Here is a 21,774-nt window from a genome sequence, read left to right on the forward strand (position 1 = left end):
GGCTGCTAGGTAAGAGATTGAAGTCCAGAACCTCCATGGTAGCAGTCCCTGAAATGCTTCCAGTTCCACGTGCAGGGCCAGTTAGACAGGCAGAACTGCAGGGTCTCAATGCGTGGATGAGACGATGGTGTAGGGAGGAAGGGTTTAGATGTGTTAGGAACTGGAGAAACTTTTGGGAAATGGGGAGCCTATACAGGAAGGATGGGCTCCACCTAAACCAAAATGGAACCAGATTGCTGGTACTTAAAATTAAAAAGGCTGTATAGGAGTTTTTAAACTAAGGGCTGGGGGAAAGCCGAAAGGTGTGGAGGAGCATGTGATTCGAACAGAGACATCCCTTAGGGGAGGATCTACTAATGGAGATTCTCTAGGGCCTAGTAAGGAGGAGAGGATGGAAGATGATAAAATACAGGTAGGATCTGAATAGAAATAGTCAAATGAAAAAAAGTCCCATTCCATTACATTATGTAAGAGCAGACAACTAAAAAGTGACAAGTTTTTAAAGTGCTTATATATAAATATTCTATAAGTCTAAATAATAAGATGGGTGAACTAGAGTGCCTCGTATTAAATGAGGATATTGATATAATAGGCAACACAGAAACTTGGTGGAATGAGGATAATCAGTAGGACACAGTAATACCAGGGTACAAAATATATCGGAAGGACAGAACAGGTCGTGCTGGTGGGGGAGTGGCACTATATGTGAAAGAAAGCATAGAATGAAATGAAGTAAAACTTAAATGAACCAAACTGTACCACAGAATCTCTACGGATAGTAATTCCATGCTCGATTAATAATATAGCAGTAGGGACATACTACCAACCGCCTGACCAGGATGGTGATAGTGACTGTGAAATGCTCAGGGAGATTAGAGAAGCTATTAAAATAAAAAACTCAATAATAATGGGGGATTTCAACTGTCCCCATATTGACTGGGTACATGTCACCTCAGGACGGGATGCAGAGATAAAGTTTCTTGACACCTTAAATGACAGCTTCTTGGAGCAGCTAGTCCTGGAACCCACAAGAGGAGAGGCAATTCTTGATTTAGTCCTAAGTGGGAGCACAGGGTCAGGTCCAAGAGGTGAATATAGCTGGACCCTTTGGTAATAGTGACCAAAATATAATTAAATTTAACATCCCTGTGGTGGGGAAAACACCACAGTGGCCCAACACTGTAGCATTTAATTTCAGAAATGGGAACTACACAAAAATGAGGTTAGTTAAACTAAAATTAAAAGGTACAGCTCCAAAAGTAAAAACCCTGCAAGCTGCATGGAAACTTTTTAAAGACACCATAATAGAGGCTCAACTTAAATGTATACCCCAAATTAAAAAACATAGAAGAGAACCAAAAAAGAGCCACCATGGTTAACAACAAAGTAAAAGAAGCAGTGAGAGGCAAAAAGGCATCCTTTAAAAAGTGGAAGTTAAATCCTAGTGAGAAAAATGGAAAGGAGCATAAACTCTGGCAAATGAAGTGTATAAATATAATTAGGAAAGCCAAAAAGGAATTTGAAGAACAGCTAGCCAAAGACTCAAAAAGTAATGGTAAATTTTTTTTAAGTACATCAGAAGCAGGAAACCTGCTAAACAACCATTGGGGCAACTGGACGATTGAGATGCTAAAGGAGTACTCAAGGATGATAAGGCCATTGTGGAGAAACTAAATGAATTCTTTGCATCGGTCTTCATGGTTGAGAATGTGAGGGAGATTCCCAAACCCGAGCCATTCTTTTTAGGTAACAAATCTGAGGAACTGTCCCAGATTGAGGTGTCATTAGAGGAGGTTTTGGAACAAATTGATAAACTAAACAGTAATAAGTCACCAGTACCAGATGGTATTCATCCAAGAGTTCTGAAGGAACTCAAATGTGAAACTGCAGGACTACTAACTGTAGTCTGTAACCCATCATCTAAATCTGCTTCTGTACTAAATGACTGGAGGATAGCTAATGTGATGCCAATTTTTAAAAGGAATCCAGAGGTGACCCCGGCATTTACAGGCCAGTAAGCCTGCCTTCAGTACTAGGCAAACTGGTTGAAACTATAGTAAAGAACAAAATTGTCAGACACATCGATTAACATAATTTGTTGGGGAACAGTCAACATGGTTTTTGTAAAGGGAAATCGTGCCTCACCAATCTACTAGAATTCTTTGAGGGGGTCAAGAAGCACGTGGACAAGGGGGATCCAGTGGATATAGTGTATTTAGATTTTCAGAAAGCCTTTGACAAGGTCCCTCATCAAAGGCTATTAAACAAAGTAAGCTGTCATAGGCTAAGAGGGAAGGTCCTCTCATGGATTGGTAACTGGTTAAAAGATAGGAAACAAGGGGTAGGAATAAATGGTCAGTTTTCAGAATGGAGAGAGGTAAATAGTGGTGTCCCCCAAGGATCAGTCCTATTCAACATATTCATAAATTATCTGGAAAAAGAGGTAAACATTGAGGTGGCAAAATTTGCAGATGATACAAAACTACTCAAGATAGTTAAGTCCCAGGCAGACTGCGAAGAGCTACAAAAGGATCTCTCAAAACTGGCTGACAGGGCAATAAAATGGAAGATGAAATTCAATGTTGATAAATGCAAAGTAATGCACATTGCAAAACATAATCCCGACTACATATAAAATGACGGGGTCTAAATTAGCTGTTACCACTCAAAAGAGAGATCTTGGAGTCATTGTGGATAGTTCTCTGAAAACATCCAGTCAATGTGCAGCGGCAGTCAAAAACAAACAGAATGTTGGGAATCATTAAGAAAAGGATAGATAATAAGACAGAAAATATCATATTGTCTGTATGTAAATCCATGGTACACCCACATCTTGAATACTGCATGCAGATGTGGTTGCCCCATCTCAAAAAAGAGCAACAAAAATTATTAGGGGTATTGACAAAAGGAAAAGGAGTACTTGTGGCACCTTAGAGACTAACCAATTTATTTGAGCATAAGCTTTCGTGAGCTACAGCTCATTTCATCGGATGCATTGAGCATCTGCCATATGAGGAGAGATTAATAAGACTGGGACTTTTCATCTTGGAAAAGAGGCGACTAAGGGGGATATGATAGAGGTCTATAAAATCATGATTGATGTGGAGAAAGTAAATAGGGAAGTGTTATTTATTCCTTCATATAATACAAGAACTAGGGTCATGAAATGAAACTAATAGGCAGCAGGTTTAAAAACAAACAAAAGGAAGTATTTTTTTCACACAATGCACAGTCAACCCTGTGGAATTCCTTGCCAAAGGATGTTGTGAAGGCCAAGACTATAACAGGGTTCAAAAAAGAACGAGATAAATTCATGGAGGATAGATCCATCAATGGCTATTAGCCAGGATGGGCAGGGATGGTGTCCCTAGTCTCTGTTTGCCAGAAGCTGGGAATGGGTGACAGGGCTGGATCACTTGGTGATTACCTGTTCTGTTCATTCTCTCTTGGGCACCCGGCATTGGCCACTGTCCGAAGACAGGATACTGGGCTAGATGGACCTCTGGTCTGATCCAGTATGGTCGTTCTTATGTTCTTACTGGTTTTGCTACACCAGCAAAATTCACATAGTGCAGGCAAAGCCAAAGTTTCACATGCCATGCATTAAACTGCCTTTTACAGCTCAGAATGGCTAGCACAGAGTAGTATACATGTCCTTTTAGCTGACCCAACCTGAATCTTTCTGTCGTCTGAGATGAGATCATGCACCACCGCCTGTTCAGATTCTGCATCCGTTTGATTTCTTTATCATTCAGGGGTAGCCTGTAACCCAGCTCGTTCAGACGGTCCAAGTCTGGTGCCATGCTACTGAACTTTAACATCTGGCTCTGGAACAAGTGACAAAGAACATATGTAGCTATAGATAGAGAAATTCAGTAATTATCTTATTGAAATCTGAAAATTATGGGAAAGCTCCCAGTTGACAAATTTGGGATGGCTTGGATTGCCACCTTGTGGTAAGTGTTCTCCATTGTCAGGCAAGACACCTTTTCATGATCCTAGATCCTTGCAAAAGTAGGCATCTCTTCAAAGATAGTGCACTTAGCCTGTGAGAAGAAATATCTTCTGCTGATCAGTATACCCATCAATTAAGACATCTCAGCTATTTCTGGTGGAAGGATAACAGCGGGGCTAAAATGGAAGAAATACTGGGTTTGCAGGGGAGGAGGAGTGTCATCAACTTTCTTTCAGGGATTTGTCCCTGACAGAAGTAAAAAGACATGAACAAGTGACCATATATATATAGTACAATACATATACACATTCACTTTAATTATTAAGATATTCAAAAATGAGTATATGAGAGAAATAACTTAATTCAGGGTGTAGAAAATACCACTCCATAAAGTTCATTTGACTTAACTTGCCACTTGTGCAGATGTTAAGATAAATTTTAAAATGTGTAATATTTTCTAGAGTTGGTAACAGACCAAAAATCTGGATGTGCACACTCCTAAACTCGGGGAAGTTTGGATCTAGTCCTGAATTTCCAACAGAGTATTCTGGGAATCCCCTGTATAGTAAGCAGATTATCTATTAAGTTTCGAAGTGTGGTCATTCTCATGGGATCAGACTATTAAACTCTGCACCATATTCAGGGATCATTGATGCATCTTGCATCTCTGTTGAAATGTTATATTTAGGCATTTATTTTCTTTCCTGATAGTATCCAGATATGAGAGGAGATGAGATACAGCACATAATATCCAGTTAGCTGTCCAAACGTTTGAAGGTTCAGTTTAGGGAAGCAGCCAAAGGTCTGGCTGTCCAAATCAATCTTATATGAACCTCTTGTATCTACAAAGCTGATGTGAACAGTCTTCCTGCTTCCAGGCCAGGCCAGGCCAGAAATAAAAGAATTTATTTTGTGATACTTTACCTTTTCTACTTTCTGTGCCAGGCTCAGGAATTACAGAGGTTCAGGAATATGAAGAGAACAGAGACAAAAGAAAATGCACAAACTTTTCTAAACTTCTAAAACTGTTCAATTCAAGTTTGGAATGATGTTTTGGTCCTTATTTTATTCCAACCAGTTTGCCCATCCAGATCCTTCTTACACTGAGGCACAAGGAAGCAGTTAAGGATAGAATGCCAGAATTAACTTTTGGTTTTCTGTCTTTAGTGTGTGTATGTAAGGTCTTTAATGATAAGTGAACGCATATGTGGATTTTGTGCATATGCTATACATGGATCACGCTGACCTCACAATTTCATGTCATACTGTCTATATTTGCCACTCACTTTGAGTTCTTCCATCCTATTCTGGATTGTAGAGAGGTCAGAAGAATGACTGGGGTCTTGTCCTTTCAACATTTCTTCAGCTTCTGTTATCCAGGCCTCCAGGCCTTCTAGGCTCTTAGCAAATGTCTCATAGTCTAGCACTCCAGTCTTAGGCACAAAAGAAAGTCCACAATTTAAAAGCTTAACATGAGGTCACATAATATTCATGTTCTTGCTCTGCTCCTCACTGCCCTTTCAGTCATTCTGATGCTCCAACTCCTATAATAGCAATTCTCACTGGTAGCAATGTGACTGCTTCTCCATAGTAGAACCAATATTTTTTGATTACAGAGGCAGTGGTACGGCCTCCATAGTAAAGGCTGTATTTGTTTTGAAAGTGAGGTTATAATTCTTTTGCTAGGCATGAAAACAAGAGTTGATTGTAATTTACACCATTTAGTCTTTAAAGCACCAATTCAGCAAAGTACTTAGCACAGGCTTAACTTCAAGCACATGCACAATGAAGTCAATGGGATGAATAGAGGGCAACAGTAAACCTTTACTTTTCAAGAAAGTTGCAAGTAAATCAGTTCTGTTAGGAGTTCAAAGGAATTAACAATGGTGCTTTTCAAAAAATTAGGGCTGGTTTCTAAAGCTTCGGAGATCCTTTACCATATAAATAGCTTTGTTGTAACGCTTGAAACTCTGCATAAATGTAATTCTAAATAAAATCTCACACACATAGTAATTTAAAAAGAAAAATTCAACCCCCAAAATTCTTAGCTTTATCTTAATTTTAAGGTTTCAGGACTGAATGCTAAAACTGGAATGTTATTATTTTTAAAATAGTTAAGGTGTCTTGAGATAATTAAACTTCTCCCTTTATAAAACTGAATTGTCTGCTTAAGTAATACCGTTAATAAAAATCAATAGTAGTCACAGTTAAATTCTAGATTGCTATAAAAGCCCCTTTCTTTTTACTCTCTATAAAATGGCATGCATGCTTGTTATTTTGTAGGTTTAACAAACCAAACTGGCAGTCTTATGAGCACTTTCTACAGCACACAGCCATCTGGATATAAGCTACTTCCCTGTACTTTTCCCATGCGTGTGTACTTGTGCTGCACCGCTGTTGTGCTTTCAATCAGCAGAACTGGACATTTCCCATGCCATTGGCAACTGATCTACGATCACAGTTTCTTTACTGACTCCTGTACATATTTAACGTGGGGTTTTCAAAAGCATTCAGCATTGGCCCTTTCCCATTGAAGTAAATGGTAACACTCTCACTGACTTCAGTGGGAGAAGAGCTAGATTAACGATGAATACTTTTAAAAATCCAACCCTGGTTTCTCTACATGTTTATTGACTGTGAGGGACTCCTTGATATTTCCTAGCCCCTTATAGCTAAGTAGCAGCTGTGGATCAGGAGGTTAGCTCTATACACTGACTGACTGTCATGTCCACAGTTACTACGGGGTTTCTAGCTTCCCATGATAAATTTCTGCCCCTCTTGCAAGGTTTGTTGTCCCTTTTTCAGCACTGGGATTCACCTTCCTAGTTTCCTACTATAGGTTTGGGCATGCTAGTTGAATTCTCCCACATTTAGTTGTGCACTACACATACTACATGGATCTCTAGGGAATACACCTGTGCAGATAATGCACCTTTCATGGGGTGTAATTTTCTGTGCAACTTTTGCTAGCTTAGTGTACACTTTTTCAGGTAGAATGGAATGATCGGGAGCAATGAATATAAGCAAGCTTTTCATACCTGAAGTATAGCCTTTTGCCTGATGAGAGCCTGCTCTAAGGCTGACAAGTTTTGGCTCAGGGAGAGTTGATCAGACTGAATAGCTGCTGCTGCAGACGTCTCCACTTGTTGCTTAAGCTGCTCTCCAAGTTCATGGAGAACAAACAGGGAATCCTGCACTGTCCCCAGGCATTTCAATAGATCCTGTAGTGAACAAAAGCTTAAAAATCACTCTGCTTCAAAACAATCTCAGCTGAGCTCTTGAGGTTCTCAAAATTTGCCATGTAACTCATGAAAAAAAGGATTACATTTAAACATAGATACTATTACATTCCACAAGAAAAGCCTTTAGTAACTCTTGATTGACCTCTGTAGCATGGAAAAGAACATATGTTTCAGTACATATATTCAAAGGATTGGAAAAGGAGTGACCGATGAGCTATTTACATGCAAATTTTGAGCACTGATGAGAAACACATGTGGAAAGCATCCATGTGCATCAGTTGATATGATGTCATTTCTAGCAGCAAAAATACCTCACTTTGGATCAGTATGTTCAGCTTTGACTGGAAACACCCTCTCTTTAACTTAACTAATCTAGCAGGAAGATTTTTTAAATCCATTTTTTTTATGCTTAGTCTTCATGGCAAAAGCATGCCAAATGAGCACAGGAGGAGACAATCCTACTTTGGCATTTCTGGTTGTGAACCCAAGTGCCTGCAAAACCCACGAATGCAATTTTAAGTAGCAATTTTTTAATCTGTTTTGATAGCTTACACTAAACAGAATGAAAATGGCGAGGACCTATGTCACAGGGTGGCTTGTCTAGCTCTCTGTGCCAGAATAGGTGAACATAAGAGCGGCCATAGTGGGTCAGACCAAAGGTTCATCTAGCCCAATATCCTGTCTTCCGACAGCGGTCAATGTCAGGTGCTCCACAGGGAATGAACAGAACAGGTAATCGTCAAGCGATCCATCCCCTGTCGCTCATTCCCAGCTTCTGGCAAACAAAGTCTAGGGACACCGTCCCTGCCCATCCTGACTAATAGCCATTGATGGACCTATCCTCCATGATTTTCTCTCGTTCTTTTTTGAACCCTCTTATAGTCTTGGCCTTCACATCCTCTGGCAAAGAGTTCCACAGGTTGACTATGTGTTGTGTGAAAAAATACTTCCTTTTGTTTGTTTAAAACCTGTTGCCTATTAATTTCATTGGGTGACCCCAAGTTTTTGTATTATGAGAAGGAGTAAATAGCACTTCCTTATTTACTTTCTCCATACCCGTCATGATTTTACAGATCTCAATCATATCCCCCCTTAGTCGTCTCTTTTCCAAGCTGAAAAGTCCTAGTCTTATTAATCTCTCCTCATACGGAGGCCATTCCATATCCCTAATCATTTTTGTTGCCCTTTTCTGAACCTTTTCCAATTCCAATATATCTTTTTTCAGATGGGGCGACCACATCTGCATGCAGTATTCAAATGTGAGCGTACCATGGATTTATACAGAGGCAATATAATATTTTCAGTCTTATTATCTATCCCTTTCTTAATGATTCCCAACATTCTGTTCACTTTTTTGACTGCTGCTGCACATTGAGTGGTTGTTTTCAGAGAACAATCCACAATGACTCCAAGATCTCTTTCTTGAGTGGTAACAGCTAATATAGACCACATCATTTTGTATGTATAGTTGGGGTTATGTTTTCCAATGTGCATTACTTTGCATTTATCAACATTGAATTTCATCTTCCATTTTGTTGCCCAGTCAGCCAGCTTTGTGAGATCCTTTTGTAGTTCTTCTGCCTGGGACTTAACTATCTTGAGTAGTTTTGTATCGTCTGCAAATTTTGCCACCTCAATGTTTACCTCTTTTTCCAGATCATTATGAATAGGACTGGACCCAGTACAGGTCCCTGGGGAACACCATTTACCTCTTTCCATTCTGAAAATGACCATTTATTCCTATCCATTGTTTCCTATCTTTTAACCAGTTACCAATCCATGAGAGGACCTTCACTCTTATCCCATGACTGCTTACTTTGCTTAATAGCCTTTGGTGAGGGACCTTGTCAAAAGCTTTCTGAAAATCTAAAGCTAGCAGTTTGGCCAATTAGGAGGGCCAGTCAGTACCTGGGGCTATAAAGAATGGGGAGAATCGGAGAGGTTCTCTCAGTAAGTGAGTGAGGGTTGTCTTAGAGCTGGGTCATTCAGGAAAAGGACAGGTGAGAGTTACCAGATACGAGGTGGATGGCACAAGGTCCCAGAAGGAAGCTGTGGGAGGTTCCTGGGGAAAGCTGAAGGCAGGATAGCAGAAGAGGGATTTGCTGGGTGGCATCCCCAAGCCAGAGAGCTGATGGCAGGAGACCAGTGGAGGGGCTTACTTGCTGACAACTCCACACTAGAGAGGTGGGTTCACGGAAGGATACTCCCCTGGTGAGGATGATCTCCCAGCAGAACAGCTGTGGTGTTTCCTGCTGGGAAGAGCAGGGTTGCACTCTAGTTGATAAGGCTGGGGTGGCTGTCCTGGCGGAGGAGCCTACATGTGGCAAACGGCACCAGAGTGTGGTAAGGAAGGACTGCCCAAGGAGAGGGCGGGAGGGCGGTGCCTGCTGGGAAGAGCAGGGCTTTAAAGACTCTACCCAGCAGATGTGGGAGATGGACTATGTTTGGGACTTCTGTTGCAGATTCAGTGAGCTATGTTTTGGTAATAACCCGGTCTAAGAAGGGATATTATTAAAGCTGGAGAGCCTGAAGTGGAGTGACTGAGGTCTCTGAAAGAGTGAACTGAAGCTGACGTGCCTGTTGTGACGAGACCTGATGCTGGAGGGTGCTCCAGGAAACCTCTGTGACAACCTGCCTATCAAAGGCAGAGGTATAATGGGCTATTGTAACTCATAAATGAAGACATTTGTCCAAGTCTAGGAGGTAAATTGTACCTTTGCCATGAGATGTGGGTAAACTGGTGAAAGGGCAGAATCTTGAGATTTCAACAGAATGCATGGTGTCCTTTCACAGTGAAAGAGAGATGGGAAAAGATTTTGAACTTATCTCTTCTGTTCTGCCTGATGTATTTTCCAGTCTAGAGTATGTAGGCAAAATCATAGCAGCTGACCTTGCAATCCTCTCTCATGTGAGCACTCCCACTGAAATCAATGGGAATATTTGCCCAAGTAACTGTGACTTGGATAAGGAAAGACCAAAGGATTGGACCCAAAGATAAGTGCACACAGTAATTCAATTCATCTGTCTTTAGCATGGGCCTAGACCATACACAAAAGTGTCTGAACTAACATTTAGGATGAGGAATGAAGTTTGTGTGAGAAAATCCGAGGAACCCAGGAGGACTCAGTACCCTGTATTCCTGATTCAGGAAGGTGAAAGCCCCTGTGACCGTGTCCCATCGTAGGATCTGGGAAGGAAAGGCAAAGCCCACAGTTTAATGCCTGAAGGATTGTTTAGTGAAGAGAAAATATCTCCCCTACATAAAAATCTCAAACTATTTTGATTAGCCGGGATAAACAGTTTAGTATAGGAAACCCTGTTGTGACATTAGCCCATGCAATTGTGATAAAGCAGTGAGCTTACTGAACGTACATTGCAATCCTGAATCCAAGCAGTGACTTCATCATCAGCTATGTCCTTGTTAGTGGCTGTCTTCAATAGCTCATTGGTTTGGTCCTCATGCTGCTGGACTGAGGAGGAGCACTGGCTGTAACAGTCTTTGTACTTCTGCCAGAGCTGAAGCAGGGCCTTACTGGAGTGTAGCTGCTCTGCAATCTCTTCCAGAAGGTTATTCCACCTGGCAGATATATCAAATGGATATGTCAAAGCATGTGAATTAATAGAGCTATACAGAAGAAGGCCTAAAGTAGCAATTATATACTGTTCATAGACAAAGAATTACACCTCCGTTTGCTCTGACAAGTAGACAATTTAACAAAGTTCAACACAAAAGCAGGCTTTGTACCTCACATTGACTTCTTTCAGAGTGTCGGAAAGTGTTTCAGTGACTGGTGGGTGACACTCTTTCAATAACTGGTTGGTCACTGAACCAAACTTCCGTAAGCTGTTCTCTTGTTTTTCCAACTCATCCTGCAGGCTCTGTACAGAGAGAAAAAATTAAAAAAAAAACATTGAGATCTATTCCACTCCTGTAGAATATAAATTATTTTAATCTCACCATAAAAGTGCATTGAGTCATATGGCTTCATGAAATCAAGTTACATTTCTTATTTTTATCCCTACAGTAATTCAAATCATACTTAAATATATGTTTAAAGAAACATTGAGTTAAACTTCGCTCAAAATCTAGGTTTTATAAAAATTACATTTTTACCAAATCCATGTACCTAAATGTAAAAACCTTTCAACAAAACAAGTTGGTTTTAAACAAATATTCACATGCAGTGCTTGCAACCAAAAGACTGCACTATATGCTAGTGTATCAGAAATAAAAAGCAAAACTGACTGGAGGCTAACTACTGAAGAAACAATATTAAAATTGACTAGTCTATTTTCCACAGTCCAAGTGAGAGGAATGCACAAAAGCAAACTAACAGCACAAGTAGGGAAAAGTAAACCTTATTTTTAAAATTCTTTCGCTTATTAATCTAGGATGTTCTTAGCAACACAAGGAAGTATGTTTTCAAAAGTATTGTTAACCTATTTATTTACATTGAGCAGAAGTTTAAACAAGTGCAGAATTCAAATCATTGCCAGGGGATCTCAAACTTTTTAAACAATGTGACCATGAGATGCTCTCTTTGTTAAGAGACTTCCCAACCCATCTTTGGACTCACGAACAGCTACAATAATTGCTTAAGGCTAGATCATGAGTTAACAATCTACCCTCAGCAATGGATAGTGCAGCCTGGGAAGGAACTTGTGACTAAGGAGAGATCTACAGGAACATTTAGTTCAGAGCAATCTGGGGTGTAAGTCTATCCCGCACCAGTACTCCACAGACTAACTCTTCACATGGACCCCGCTGACACACACTAACAGTCCATTTGTGTGCTTTGATCTACCCTGCTTTGAAATGGGAGTAGATGAAAGTGCACTAAGGAACTGTTAGTGCATGGCAGCAGGGTCCACATGGAGAGTTAGTCTGCAACAGGCTAGTGAAGGATAGATTCACACCCCAGCTTGCTGCAAACTAAATGTTCGCGTTGACAAGTCCTAAGGGTCTGTCTACCCTGCAATCGCAGCTGTGACTGCAGCACATGTAGGTATAGTTGAGCTAACTTTGATCTAGCTAGCTTGCTAAAATCAGCAGTTAAGTTGTGGCAACACAGGAAGTGGCACTGGGTAGCCACCTGAGTGTGTACCAGGGTACTGGTTGGACTCGTACTTGGGTCAGCTAGCCCATGTCTCCACCCATGTTGCCATTTTTAGCACACTAGCTTGATCAAAACTATCTTGGCTATGCCTACATGTGCTGCAATCACACCTCCCGATAGCATAGCCTCAGATCCTCTCCCAGTCTCCCTGCTGCTTCAAGGAGGGTGTAAACTGGACTGGGTCTGTCTGCTGCTGGCTGTGTGGTGTGGGGGCGGGGTGGAGGTACAAGGGAGCTCTGCCCAGCCACTTCTTCCTGCCCACCCAAATAGGGAGAGGAGGATTGCAGTGCTTCTGCTGAGCCTATTTCCCTTCCAGTGCTGTGAGTGGCAGTACAGGCTGTCAGCTCAAAGTAGTAAGGTGGCACCTTGGGCCCACAAGCTGGGCCACAATCTGTCCCCAAACTAAAAAAAATCAAAAGTATTTATTGTTTTACTTGCTGCCTTTTATGCAACGTAATATCTGGGAACAAGGAAAAGAGGCAGCACCATTTGTCAGCAAGTGCTCTGTGGACCTCAGTTTGGGAATTGCAAATTTACACATATGCCATTTTCACCTTCACTTATATCCTTGCAACTCCACCGACACATGTATATACATCTACCTAGACTGCCAATTTTTGCAACACTGTCAGCTTAAATTTGCCCCCAATTAACTATTAATAAAACACATTTTTAAATAAGTTCTAAGACATAAGAAATGTTTCCACAATTATTTTTAATTCCAAAAACAACTGTTTTAAAACAAACATACTTCTGTGCTGGTAGTGTTTTCAATGATCACGTTTTTATTATGAGCTCATGATACTTGATGTTTTTCATAAATCCTCTGCTCCTGGAGTCATCTGAGTATGTGAGAATCTCAGCTTCTGTTTTTTAAAAAGTGTAAGTTTCTAGCCCTCATGATTAAAAAGGAAAATTTGAAAATGTGACCCGAGTGTTCCCTAAAGACTCAGAAACCTGAAGGCAAATAAAAAGGAGACTTTTTTTAAACCCTCATGATTTTTAAGCTAGTCTCATGGTTTAGAAAGTTTGGGGTTGGCAATACTGTGTTTGAAACCCATACACTGCACCACTGAAACCTGAAAGAGAAAAAAAAACATTTGCCTTTCTGTAACTTGTTCTTTGAGATGTGCTGCACATGTCAGTTCCACTGTAGGTGTGTACATGCCCCATGCACAGTTGTCAGAGAACTTTTTCCCTCAGCAGTACCTTTCGAGGTAGCTCGAGCACCCTCAGTTGTCACATGCCACTGCATGTTGGTGTAAGAGAGCGGAGCTGCCCTGACTTCTCTCAGTTCCTTTGTACCAGATAGACTCCAACAGAGAGGGGAAGGAGGGTAAGTCGTGGAATGGACATGTACACCACATCTCAAAGAAGAACAGTTACAGAAAGGTACGTAACCTTCTTTTTGCCTTCAAGTGCTTACATATGTCCATTCCACTGTAGGTGACTCACAAGCAGACAGACATGGAGGTGGGCTCAGAGTCTACCTAAACAGTGACTGTATGACAACCTGTCTGAAATAGACATCGTCCTTAGACTGAAATGGCATAATGAGAAGCAAAAGTGTAGGTTGATGACCAAGTCACTATTTTAAAAATTTCTATGATCAACACTTATGCCAAGAAAGCTGCCAAAGTTACCTATGCTCTAGGCAACCTCATACCTCTTAGAGGGGATGCAAGACCTCCTCTCAGCTCACTTTGCTGTAGGGAGTAAGGAGGACGTTGTTTGCCACAGCACCTTCACAGGATCCACAGCGGCTTCCCTAATTGGCATGGCCTCCCTGGTAGGGGCCGCCAATACCAGAATGTCCACCAACTTGAGGGAGCTTTCACATACCTCCTCTGCTTGAATGTTAAGAACAGAGGCCATCCTTCCTTCTCAATAGACCTTGATGAGGCCTCTGGTCCTCTTGCGGTGTTGAATATCTTGCTACCAACAGCATCATCTGGCGATTATCAAGAGGACACCACAGAATTCTGAGGTGGTGGCTGCTCCATGACTTGTGGTGGGGAAGCCACCCAAATGACTTCTGGCTGCTCAATCCTGGAGAATAATGCTCTTGGTGCCGATGCTCCCAGAGCAGTCTCAATGACAAAGAACAAGAGAGCTGCAGGGAGGTCCTCGTGGAAGGAGGGGTGCCCCAGGATGCCCACAACAGTCACTGATATGGGCCTGGGACCCAACCTTGATTGGGTTTTTGCTCCTGAGGAGGAGGAGGAGGCGGCCAGTGCTGTGACTATTGTGTGACCCAAGGTCTCAAATCTCTGATGGAGGGTATGCCCCCTGTCTCTGACAGGACACTGACAAATGCACCTCTGAGTCTGAAGAGGAAGAATCAGACATCCAACCTAGAGGGAGAAGAACGAGTTGGGATTGGGAATAGGTAGCCTGGGGATGGTGGTACCAGGGATATCGTTGGAAGCTTGTCCTTCGACGGCACTGCCCTTTGTGGAAGCTTGGGATGTAGCAGTATGGCGAGTTCCTGACAGAGAGGTAGGTGCTGCAGGCATCGGTACTAAGAGCAAACTTTCTTGCACTGCTGGGGATACCGGTACTGAGAAGCTAAGCATGTCCTGTGGTTGTATACGTCTTCGGGGTGGTTGGGAGCAGCAATGAGTGATGACTCTCCCACAGAGATCTTTCAGGGATGTTCTTGATGGACCTGGCACAGGCTCTGGAGGTGGCGATCCGTTTTTTTTTTAGCTGTAGAGTGCTCCAGTGAGAGACTCTCCCCTGAATGTCTCTTAGAGTCTCTTTCTCTACTAGGCTTTGGCACCAACATGCCTGAGCAAAGTACTGAGCCTGAGGAGGGTCTAAGCCTTTTCTTTGGTATCATGAATGGGACTGAGGAGCTGCTGACACCTCTGGTCTGCTCCAAACCTATGCCAATGTACTTGGGGTGCTCTTCATGTGAGAAGAGTCTGATGGGGGATGAAGTGCTGCCTCCATGAGCAAATATTTGAGCCTTGCCACTTTAGCTTTCTTTAAGTGGGGCTTAAATTCCTTAGAAACGTGACAATTGTCACTTATGTGGGATTCTCCCAAATATTTCACACAGGCCGGGGGTGGGTTACTGACCAGCATAGACTAAGCACAAGCGCGGCAGGACTTAAAACCTGGTGAGTGCAGCACTGTTTCGGTACTGATCTCGGTACCGCCAGATGAAAACTAGTCCAAAAAGACCTAAGACAAAAGAATCTATCACTAAAACTAGGTAAAACTAACAAACTTAATTAACTAACTACTTCCTAACAATAACAGAGTACAGATACAAAGGAAGGAGAAAGCTTATGACAACAAGTCTGAGATGGTTCCAACAACTGCCACTGGTGGTAAGAAGGGACTGAGGAGGGTTGAGGGCGGCTCTGATCTCTTATACTAGCAAGCAGTGGCCTATGGAGACAGAGTTGCTCGAGCCGCCCTGATGGGTACTGCTAAGGGAAAGAGTTCTCCGACAACTGAGCACAAGGTGCGCACTCACCAACTAATAAACGATGGTCACATCAACACCACCCTATACCGGAAACCTACTGACCGCTATTCCTACCTACATGCCTCCAGCTTTCACCCTGACCACACCACACGATCCATCGTCTACAGCCAAGCTCTGCGATACAACCGCATTTGCTCCAACCCCTCAGACAGAGACAAACACCTACACGATCTCTATCAAGCATTCTTACAACTACAATACCCACCTGCGGAAGTGAAGAAACAGATTGATAGAGCCAGAAGAGTTCCCAGAAGTCACCTACTATAGGACAGGCCTAACAAAGAAAATAACAGAACGCCACTAGCCGTCACCTTCAGCCCCCAACTAAAACCCCTCCAACGCATTATTAAGGATCTACAACCTATCCTGAAGGATGACCCATCACTCTCACAAATCTTGGGAGAAAGGCCAGTCCTTGCCTACAGACAGCCCCCCAACCTGAAGCGAATACTCACCAACAACCACATACCACACAACAGAACCACTAACCCAGGAACCTATCCTTGCAACAAAGCCCGTTGACAACTGTGCCCACATATCTATTCAGGGGACACCATCACAGGGCCTAACAACATCAGCCACACTATCAGAGGCTCGTTCACCTGCACATCCACCAATGTGATATATGCCATCATGTGCCAGCAATGCCCCTCTGCCATGTACATTGGTCAAACTGGACAGTCTCTACGTAAGAATAAATGGACACAAATCAGATGTTAAGAATTATAACATTCATAAACCAGTCGGAGAACACTTCAATCTCTCTGGTCACGCAATCACAGACATGAGGGTCGCTATCTTAAAGCAAAAAAACTTCAAATCCAGGCTCCAGCGAGAAACTGCTGAATTGGAATTCATTTGCAAATTGGATACTATTAATTTGGGCTTGAATAGAGACTGGGAGTGGCTAAGTCATTATGCAAGGTAGCCTATCTCCCCTTGTTTTTTTCCTACAAACCCCCCCCAAGACGTTATGGTTAAACTTGGATTATTGCTGTGCACATTGTAAGATGAGCTATTGCCAGCAGGAGAGTGAGTTTGTGTGTGTGGTTTTTGGAGGGGGGTGTGTGGGGGGGGTGAGAAAACCTGGATTAGTGCTGGAAATGACCCACCTTGATTATCATGCGCATTATAAAGAGAGGTTTCAAAGAGGGATGGGCTATTACCAGCAGGAGAGTGAGTTTGTGTGTGTGTGTGGGGGGGGGAAAGGGTGAGAAAACCTGGATTTGTGCTGGAAATGGCCCTACTTGATGATCACTTTAGATAAGCTGTTACCAGCAGGAGAGTGGGGTGGGAGGAAGTTTTGTTTCATGGTCTCTGTGTGTATATAATGTCTTCTGCAGTTTCCACGATATGCTATGCATCCGATGAAGTGAGCTGTAGCTCACGAAAGCTCATGCTCAAATAAACTGGTTAGTCTCTAAGGTGCCACAAGTACTCCTTTTCTTTTTTCTTTTTACGAATACAGACTAACACGGCTGTTACTCTGAAACTCACCAACAGTGAAATGGACATGTGCAAGCACTTGAAGAACTTATGATAAACAAATGAAACTGACTTTACTTTAATTGTTCAGGGATGGAGAAATGCAGAAGTGATCAGAGCACGAATAAAGACAAGTAAATTGGATTTTAAAAATTCTATTAATATTCATATATTTCTAACAACTAGAGATGGTTAGAAAATTTAGAGAAAAAACAATATTTTGATTAAAAAAGCAATTTCACAAAAAGTTACTTTTAAAAAAAAATTCAGGACCAGCTCTTCTAGAAACGTGTCTAAGGGCATTTGTTAACATCGAAGGTTTTGGCTTGGCAGCGCATCTAAGATTCCATATTTGAAGGGCCAGATTCTGCAGTCAGCTACGTCAGTGCAGCACTGAGGGCAGAATTTATCTCCAAATCTTTTCTTAAGATGTCAGGAGGCTCAGTACTTATTCGTCACCTGAAGGTTATCGACTTGGACTTTCACTGCTTCCAATGAACCTGTGAGGAGATGAAAGCGGGACAAAGAATATCTAGCTTCCATCAGGTAACTATTCAGTTCTTCATAAGCCACTTTGTGAATGCTCCACTGATCAAGCACAGACTGCAACAATATCTTCAGCTGGCCGACCTGGGAGAAAAAAAACAAACCATCAATATGAAATGTGTGAGACGCATTTGCTATTTGCTTAAATTATTTCCCTTCATTTGATCTTGAATTAAAAAAAGGGTAAGCGCTCCAGGCTCAGCACTATTTGTTCTACAGTCAGGCTTAACAAGAAATGTGCTTGATCACATAACAATTCTGGCCAAGATTTTCAGATGCGATTAGTGATTTTGGGTGTCTCAGTCTTTGGCTATACAACATATGACACCTTAAATGGGGTCTGATGTTCAGTACTTAGCCCTTAATCCACATGGTTTGTCATTAATGACAGCACACACAATGACTATGAGAAAAACTATTTTTCACAGCTGTTGATCAGGCTTTTTCATGGGCCAGTACACAGCAGGGTGAGTTACTAGAACATCTCAAGCTCCTGCCTTGTTCTCTAGAATCTCAGCTTTTTTTTTTTTTTTTGTAAAAAGCAAGTTTCTAGCTGTTATGGGTGAGAAAAAAAATCTGAGATACATGAACTGAGTGTAAGCATTGCAGCGTTGTCTGCAGAAAGCCTGGAACAGTATATCCGAGAGTTGTGAACTGCCCCCTGAATCCTAGTGAGGCAGTAACTCAGAAGCCTACTGATGATAGATAATGATGCTGACATTTGAATTATTCTTCATTAAAAGAAAGGGACCGATCTGCACAAGTTACTGTAAATGGTGTCTCGTTTGGTGCCAAAAGTGAGTTGCGTTTGGAAAGTTCTGCCACTCCTCCCCCCGCCAATCAAGAAGCAGTTTAGCCCAAGGAGCAGAACCAACAGCAGAGTCATGCCCCAGGCAGGGGGAGTCCAATTAAAGGAGCCCAGTGGAGCTCCGAGAGCAGCATTTTTTATTTTGATCCTTTGCATAATTTAATGGGAGCAGCGTCTGATTTTGGAAACTCCTATGGGTGGAGATTACTTTTGTGGGTGGAGCTTGGAAGCAGCAGTGCTGAAACAATTTGTAGAGTGGGGATGCTGAACCAAGCTGCAAACCCGGTATATGATGGAAGCCACTTCAAGCCAGCTTCCCCCAGGACCCCTAGTTCCAGCACCCCTGCCGTTTCCCCCCTAATTCGACCTGTGGCTGTAGGTTTATTTATAGGCTCGGGGGCAGTACTGCATACACTGTACTTGTAATGTGTGTACTTTAAAAGGTGGCCCTTGTAATTAATACAGCACATTTCATGTGAAATCTGAAAGCACTGTGAAAACTTTGATAAATAAGAATTCAGTACCCCTGTGAAATAGGAATTTTCATACCCATTTTACATGTGTAATCACATGAAGGTGGGTACAGACTCACTGCCCAGTCTCCTGGAATATCTACTCCCCGCCCTCCCACTCAGAAGAAATCCACCTGTTGCTTTCTGGTAAGGGCTATCTGCACTCATAGGGATACCAGGCACAGTTTGCCTCATGATTAACAGAACCACGTTCTCTCACCATGTGGTCCAAATTGGCCCAGGAATGGTTAAGTTCTTGCAGGGTACTCATGACAACAGTAGAGACTTCTTCCTTCTTATTCCGGATCAAGGAAAGGCCACTCTGTTCTATTTTCTCGACTTCTTTTTCCTTTGCTTTAATCAACTCATCCAACTCCTGAAAGAAACAAGCATTCATGTATTGGGTTTAGATCAATAATGCTTCCAGGTACAAAAACTCTCTGCAAACCCCCAACTTCTGCAATGATAAGAATGGGAAGAGCACAGTGGTATGCTTATTATTCCTTTAAGAATAAAAAACCATCAACAATTTCTATGGCATATTTTCTATTTCCCATATTTACTTTAAAGAAAAAAAACAATGTTAATGCTGAGTGTCCATGATTCTATTTACATTACTACAATGCAGAATATCTTGCTCTCATATAGGGTCCAAAATCATTTTAAAAAATAGCTTGGAGCTACATGGATCTACTGGAAACTGCTCCATTCATTAGCAAAAGAGAAGCATTTCCTTGTTTCTTAGTTTATTCATTTCACATACCTTTCAATTGATCATTGGCATCTGGATTTAGTAATCCCAACATGGAGCCATTATTAAGAAATGGAGCACAGCAGCTCTGCTGCATGAGCTGCTCTGCTTGCAGAGACCCCACGCTTCTCAACTTCTCCAAGGCTTCAGCAGTTTTGGAGTGGAGTGACAAACTCGGAGGATGGAAGAACCCAGAAAGGAAATGCTCTCCATGGTGTGCTCCCTTGGCTAACTGGTGCACTTCTAAGTGGAAATCCCTAACATCTCAGTGGAGCAGTAATTACTCGTCTATACCTATCCTGTTTGGAGGTAGTGTAAAGGGATCCATGCTGCCAGGTCATGGCCTGGGATCTGCAGGTCTGCCCTCTGGGCTGCACATTGATCCTGAGGTATCTGAGTCTGCACTCCCCACCTCCTCTATACCCCCAAAGCTACTCCTTTCTGAGACACGAATCAGACAAAAACTGTAGATACTCATTAATATTCATCAGTTAGCAAGTGAGTATTAAGGACCAAACCCTACCCAAGTTACATCCTTCAAAAGCCATATCAATAGGATTACATGGGCAGAATTTGGGCCTCGATCTATAACATACACAGACATAAGCACATTCTAAGTTTTACAAGTATGATGAATTTCAGTCTATTGTTTATTCTTATCCATTTCATGTATTCTGCTCCACGTTTCTATTATTTTTAACTTTGTTATAATCCTTTCCATTTCTCTAATGCTCTTTACTTTGAGCTCACGGTATCTGTTTTAGCAACTAAAATGTAGAAACTAGCTGATAGTCAAAGCATTTGGTATATTTTTCTTTGCTGAATTTCAGTATTTCTACGTATTTCCCCCTCATTCTCATGGACAATGGCATATAAATTGGGATGGACCCAAACCAGAACATTTATCATACTCTCACTGCTCCTTAGTTTTGGTGGTTTAGATAAAATAGGACTTGTTTCCAAACCAAGTTCGCGTTTTGGAATCAATGAGGTTTCAGAAAATAAAAACCTGGACTCCTTGGTCCATCTCCAGAGCATAAGCTTGGAATAATACTTGCATCGTTTTCATAACATCTGACACCAAAACAGTCAATTGTTCACTTTTTAGTGGTGCCAATTAAATCTGACATTTTTAACCAATCTAATTGAGTTTAATGTTAAAATGTATTATTTAAGTCTGTATGTGGTTGTTCCAAAAAAAAAAAAAAAAAAAGTGGATGTGATTTAAACTGGCAAAACATCAAACGCCAGAAATACACAGGGAGCCAGAAATATTTACAGAGGAAACTGAGATGTCTATCCTTTCAATCTGATAACTCAGTTAAAGAGTCATTTATGTTTCTGATCTATGATGAAAAAAAATAAAGGCTGCCCTTAACTATTTAAGTGATACTGGATCAGTCTCAGTACCTGTTAATACATAAACTGTAGCTTTTGTGTTAGCTTAACTGAATACCTGACAATGTTTGACACCTTAGTGAAGTTATTTTTTAAACAATTTGTTTTTCTAATGATCAAAGTCTTGTCATTCACAGAGCTGTGAATTTGCTGATGTCCCTGACCCAAAGGAACCGCAAGTGTAATAAATCGGATCAAGCTTTGGACCTCTGCCAAGCAGAGTCTGCCAACTATGTCAAGTTGTGCTAATTATGCATGGTGGCTTCATTGTATGGGTTATTTGCTTTATTGTACTGAAATAATAAAGTCATTTGTACTGAAGCCACAAGATGGATTCAATTTGAAGTTCACGGGAGAGAACTTGAAAATGGTAACTTCTGACACTGCCAAACTTACCAGTCCTCTGCATTCACAGAAACAGATGGAGTTACTAAATTTGTGAATGCTGGCAATATTTTATT

The 21,774-nt window shown here is 41.7% G+C and overlaps 1 protein-coding gene across 1 annotated transcript in view; it reads right to left on the reverse strand.

The window, feature by feature from the left end:
• The window catches only part of SYNE1 (spectrin repeat containing nuclear envelope protein 1), a 493,953-nt gene that overhangs the window by 71,634 nt on the left and 400,545 nt on the right, over positions 1–21,774 (reverse strand). Inside the window, exons 115-121 of the mRNA XM_074948627.1 lie at positions 19,385–19,540; positions 17,758–17,928; positions 10,943–11,076; positions 10,570–10,774; positions 6,994–7,176; positions 5,242–5,388; positions 3,673–3,827 (exon numbers count right to left, since the gene is read on the reverse strand). Of these exons, the coding sequence (XP_074804728.1) occupies positions 3,673–3,827; positions 5,242–5,388; positions 6,994–7,176; positions 10,570–10,774; positions 10,943–11,076; positions 17,758–17,928; positions 19,385–19,540 (1,151 nt within the window). The remainder of the gene's footprint in view (positions 1–3,672; positions 3,828–5,241; positions 5,389–6,993; positions 7,177–10,569; positions 10,775–10,942; positions 11,077–17,757; positions 17,929–19,384; positions 19,541–21,774) is intronic.

Source organism: Natator depressus, chromosome 3 (assembly GCF_965152275.1).
Source record: "Natator depressus isolate rNatDep1 chromosome 3, rNatDep2.hap1, whole genome shotgun sequence".
Classification (NCBI taxonomy): Eukaryota; Metazoa; Chordata; order Testudines; family Cheloniidae; genus Natator; species Natator depressus.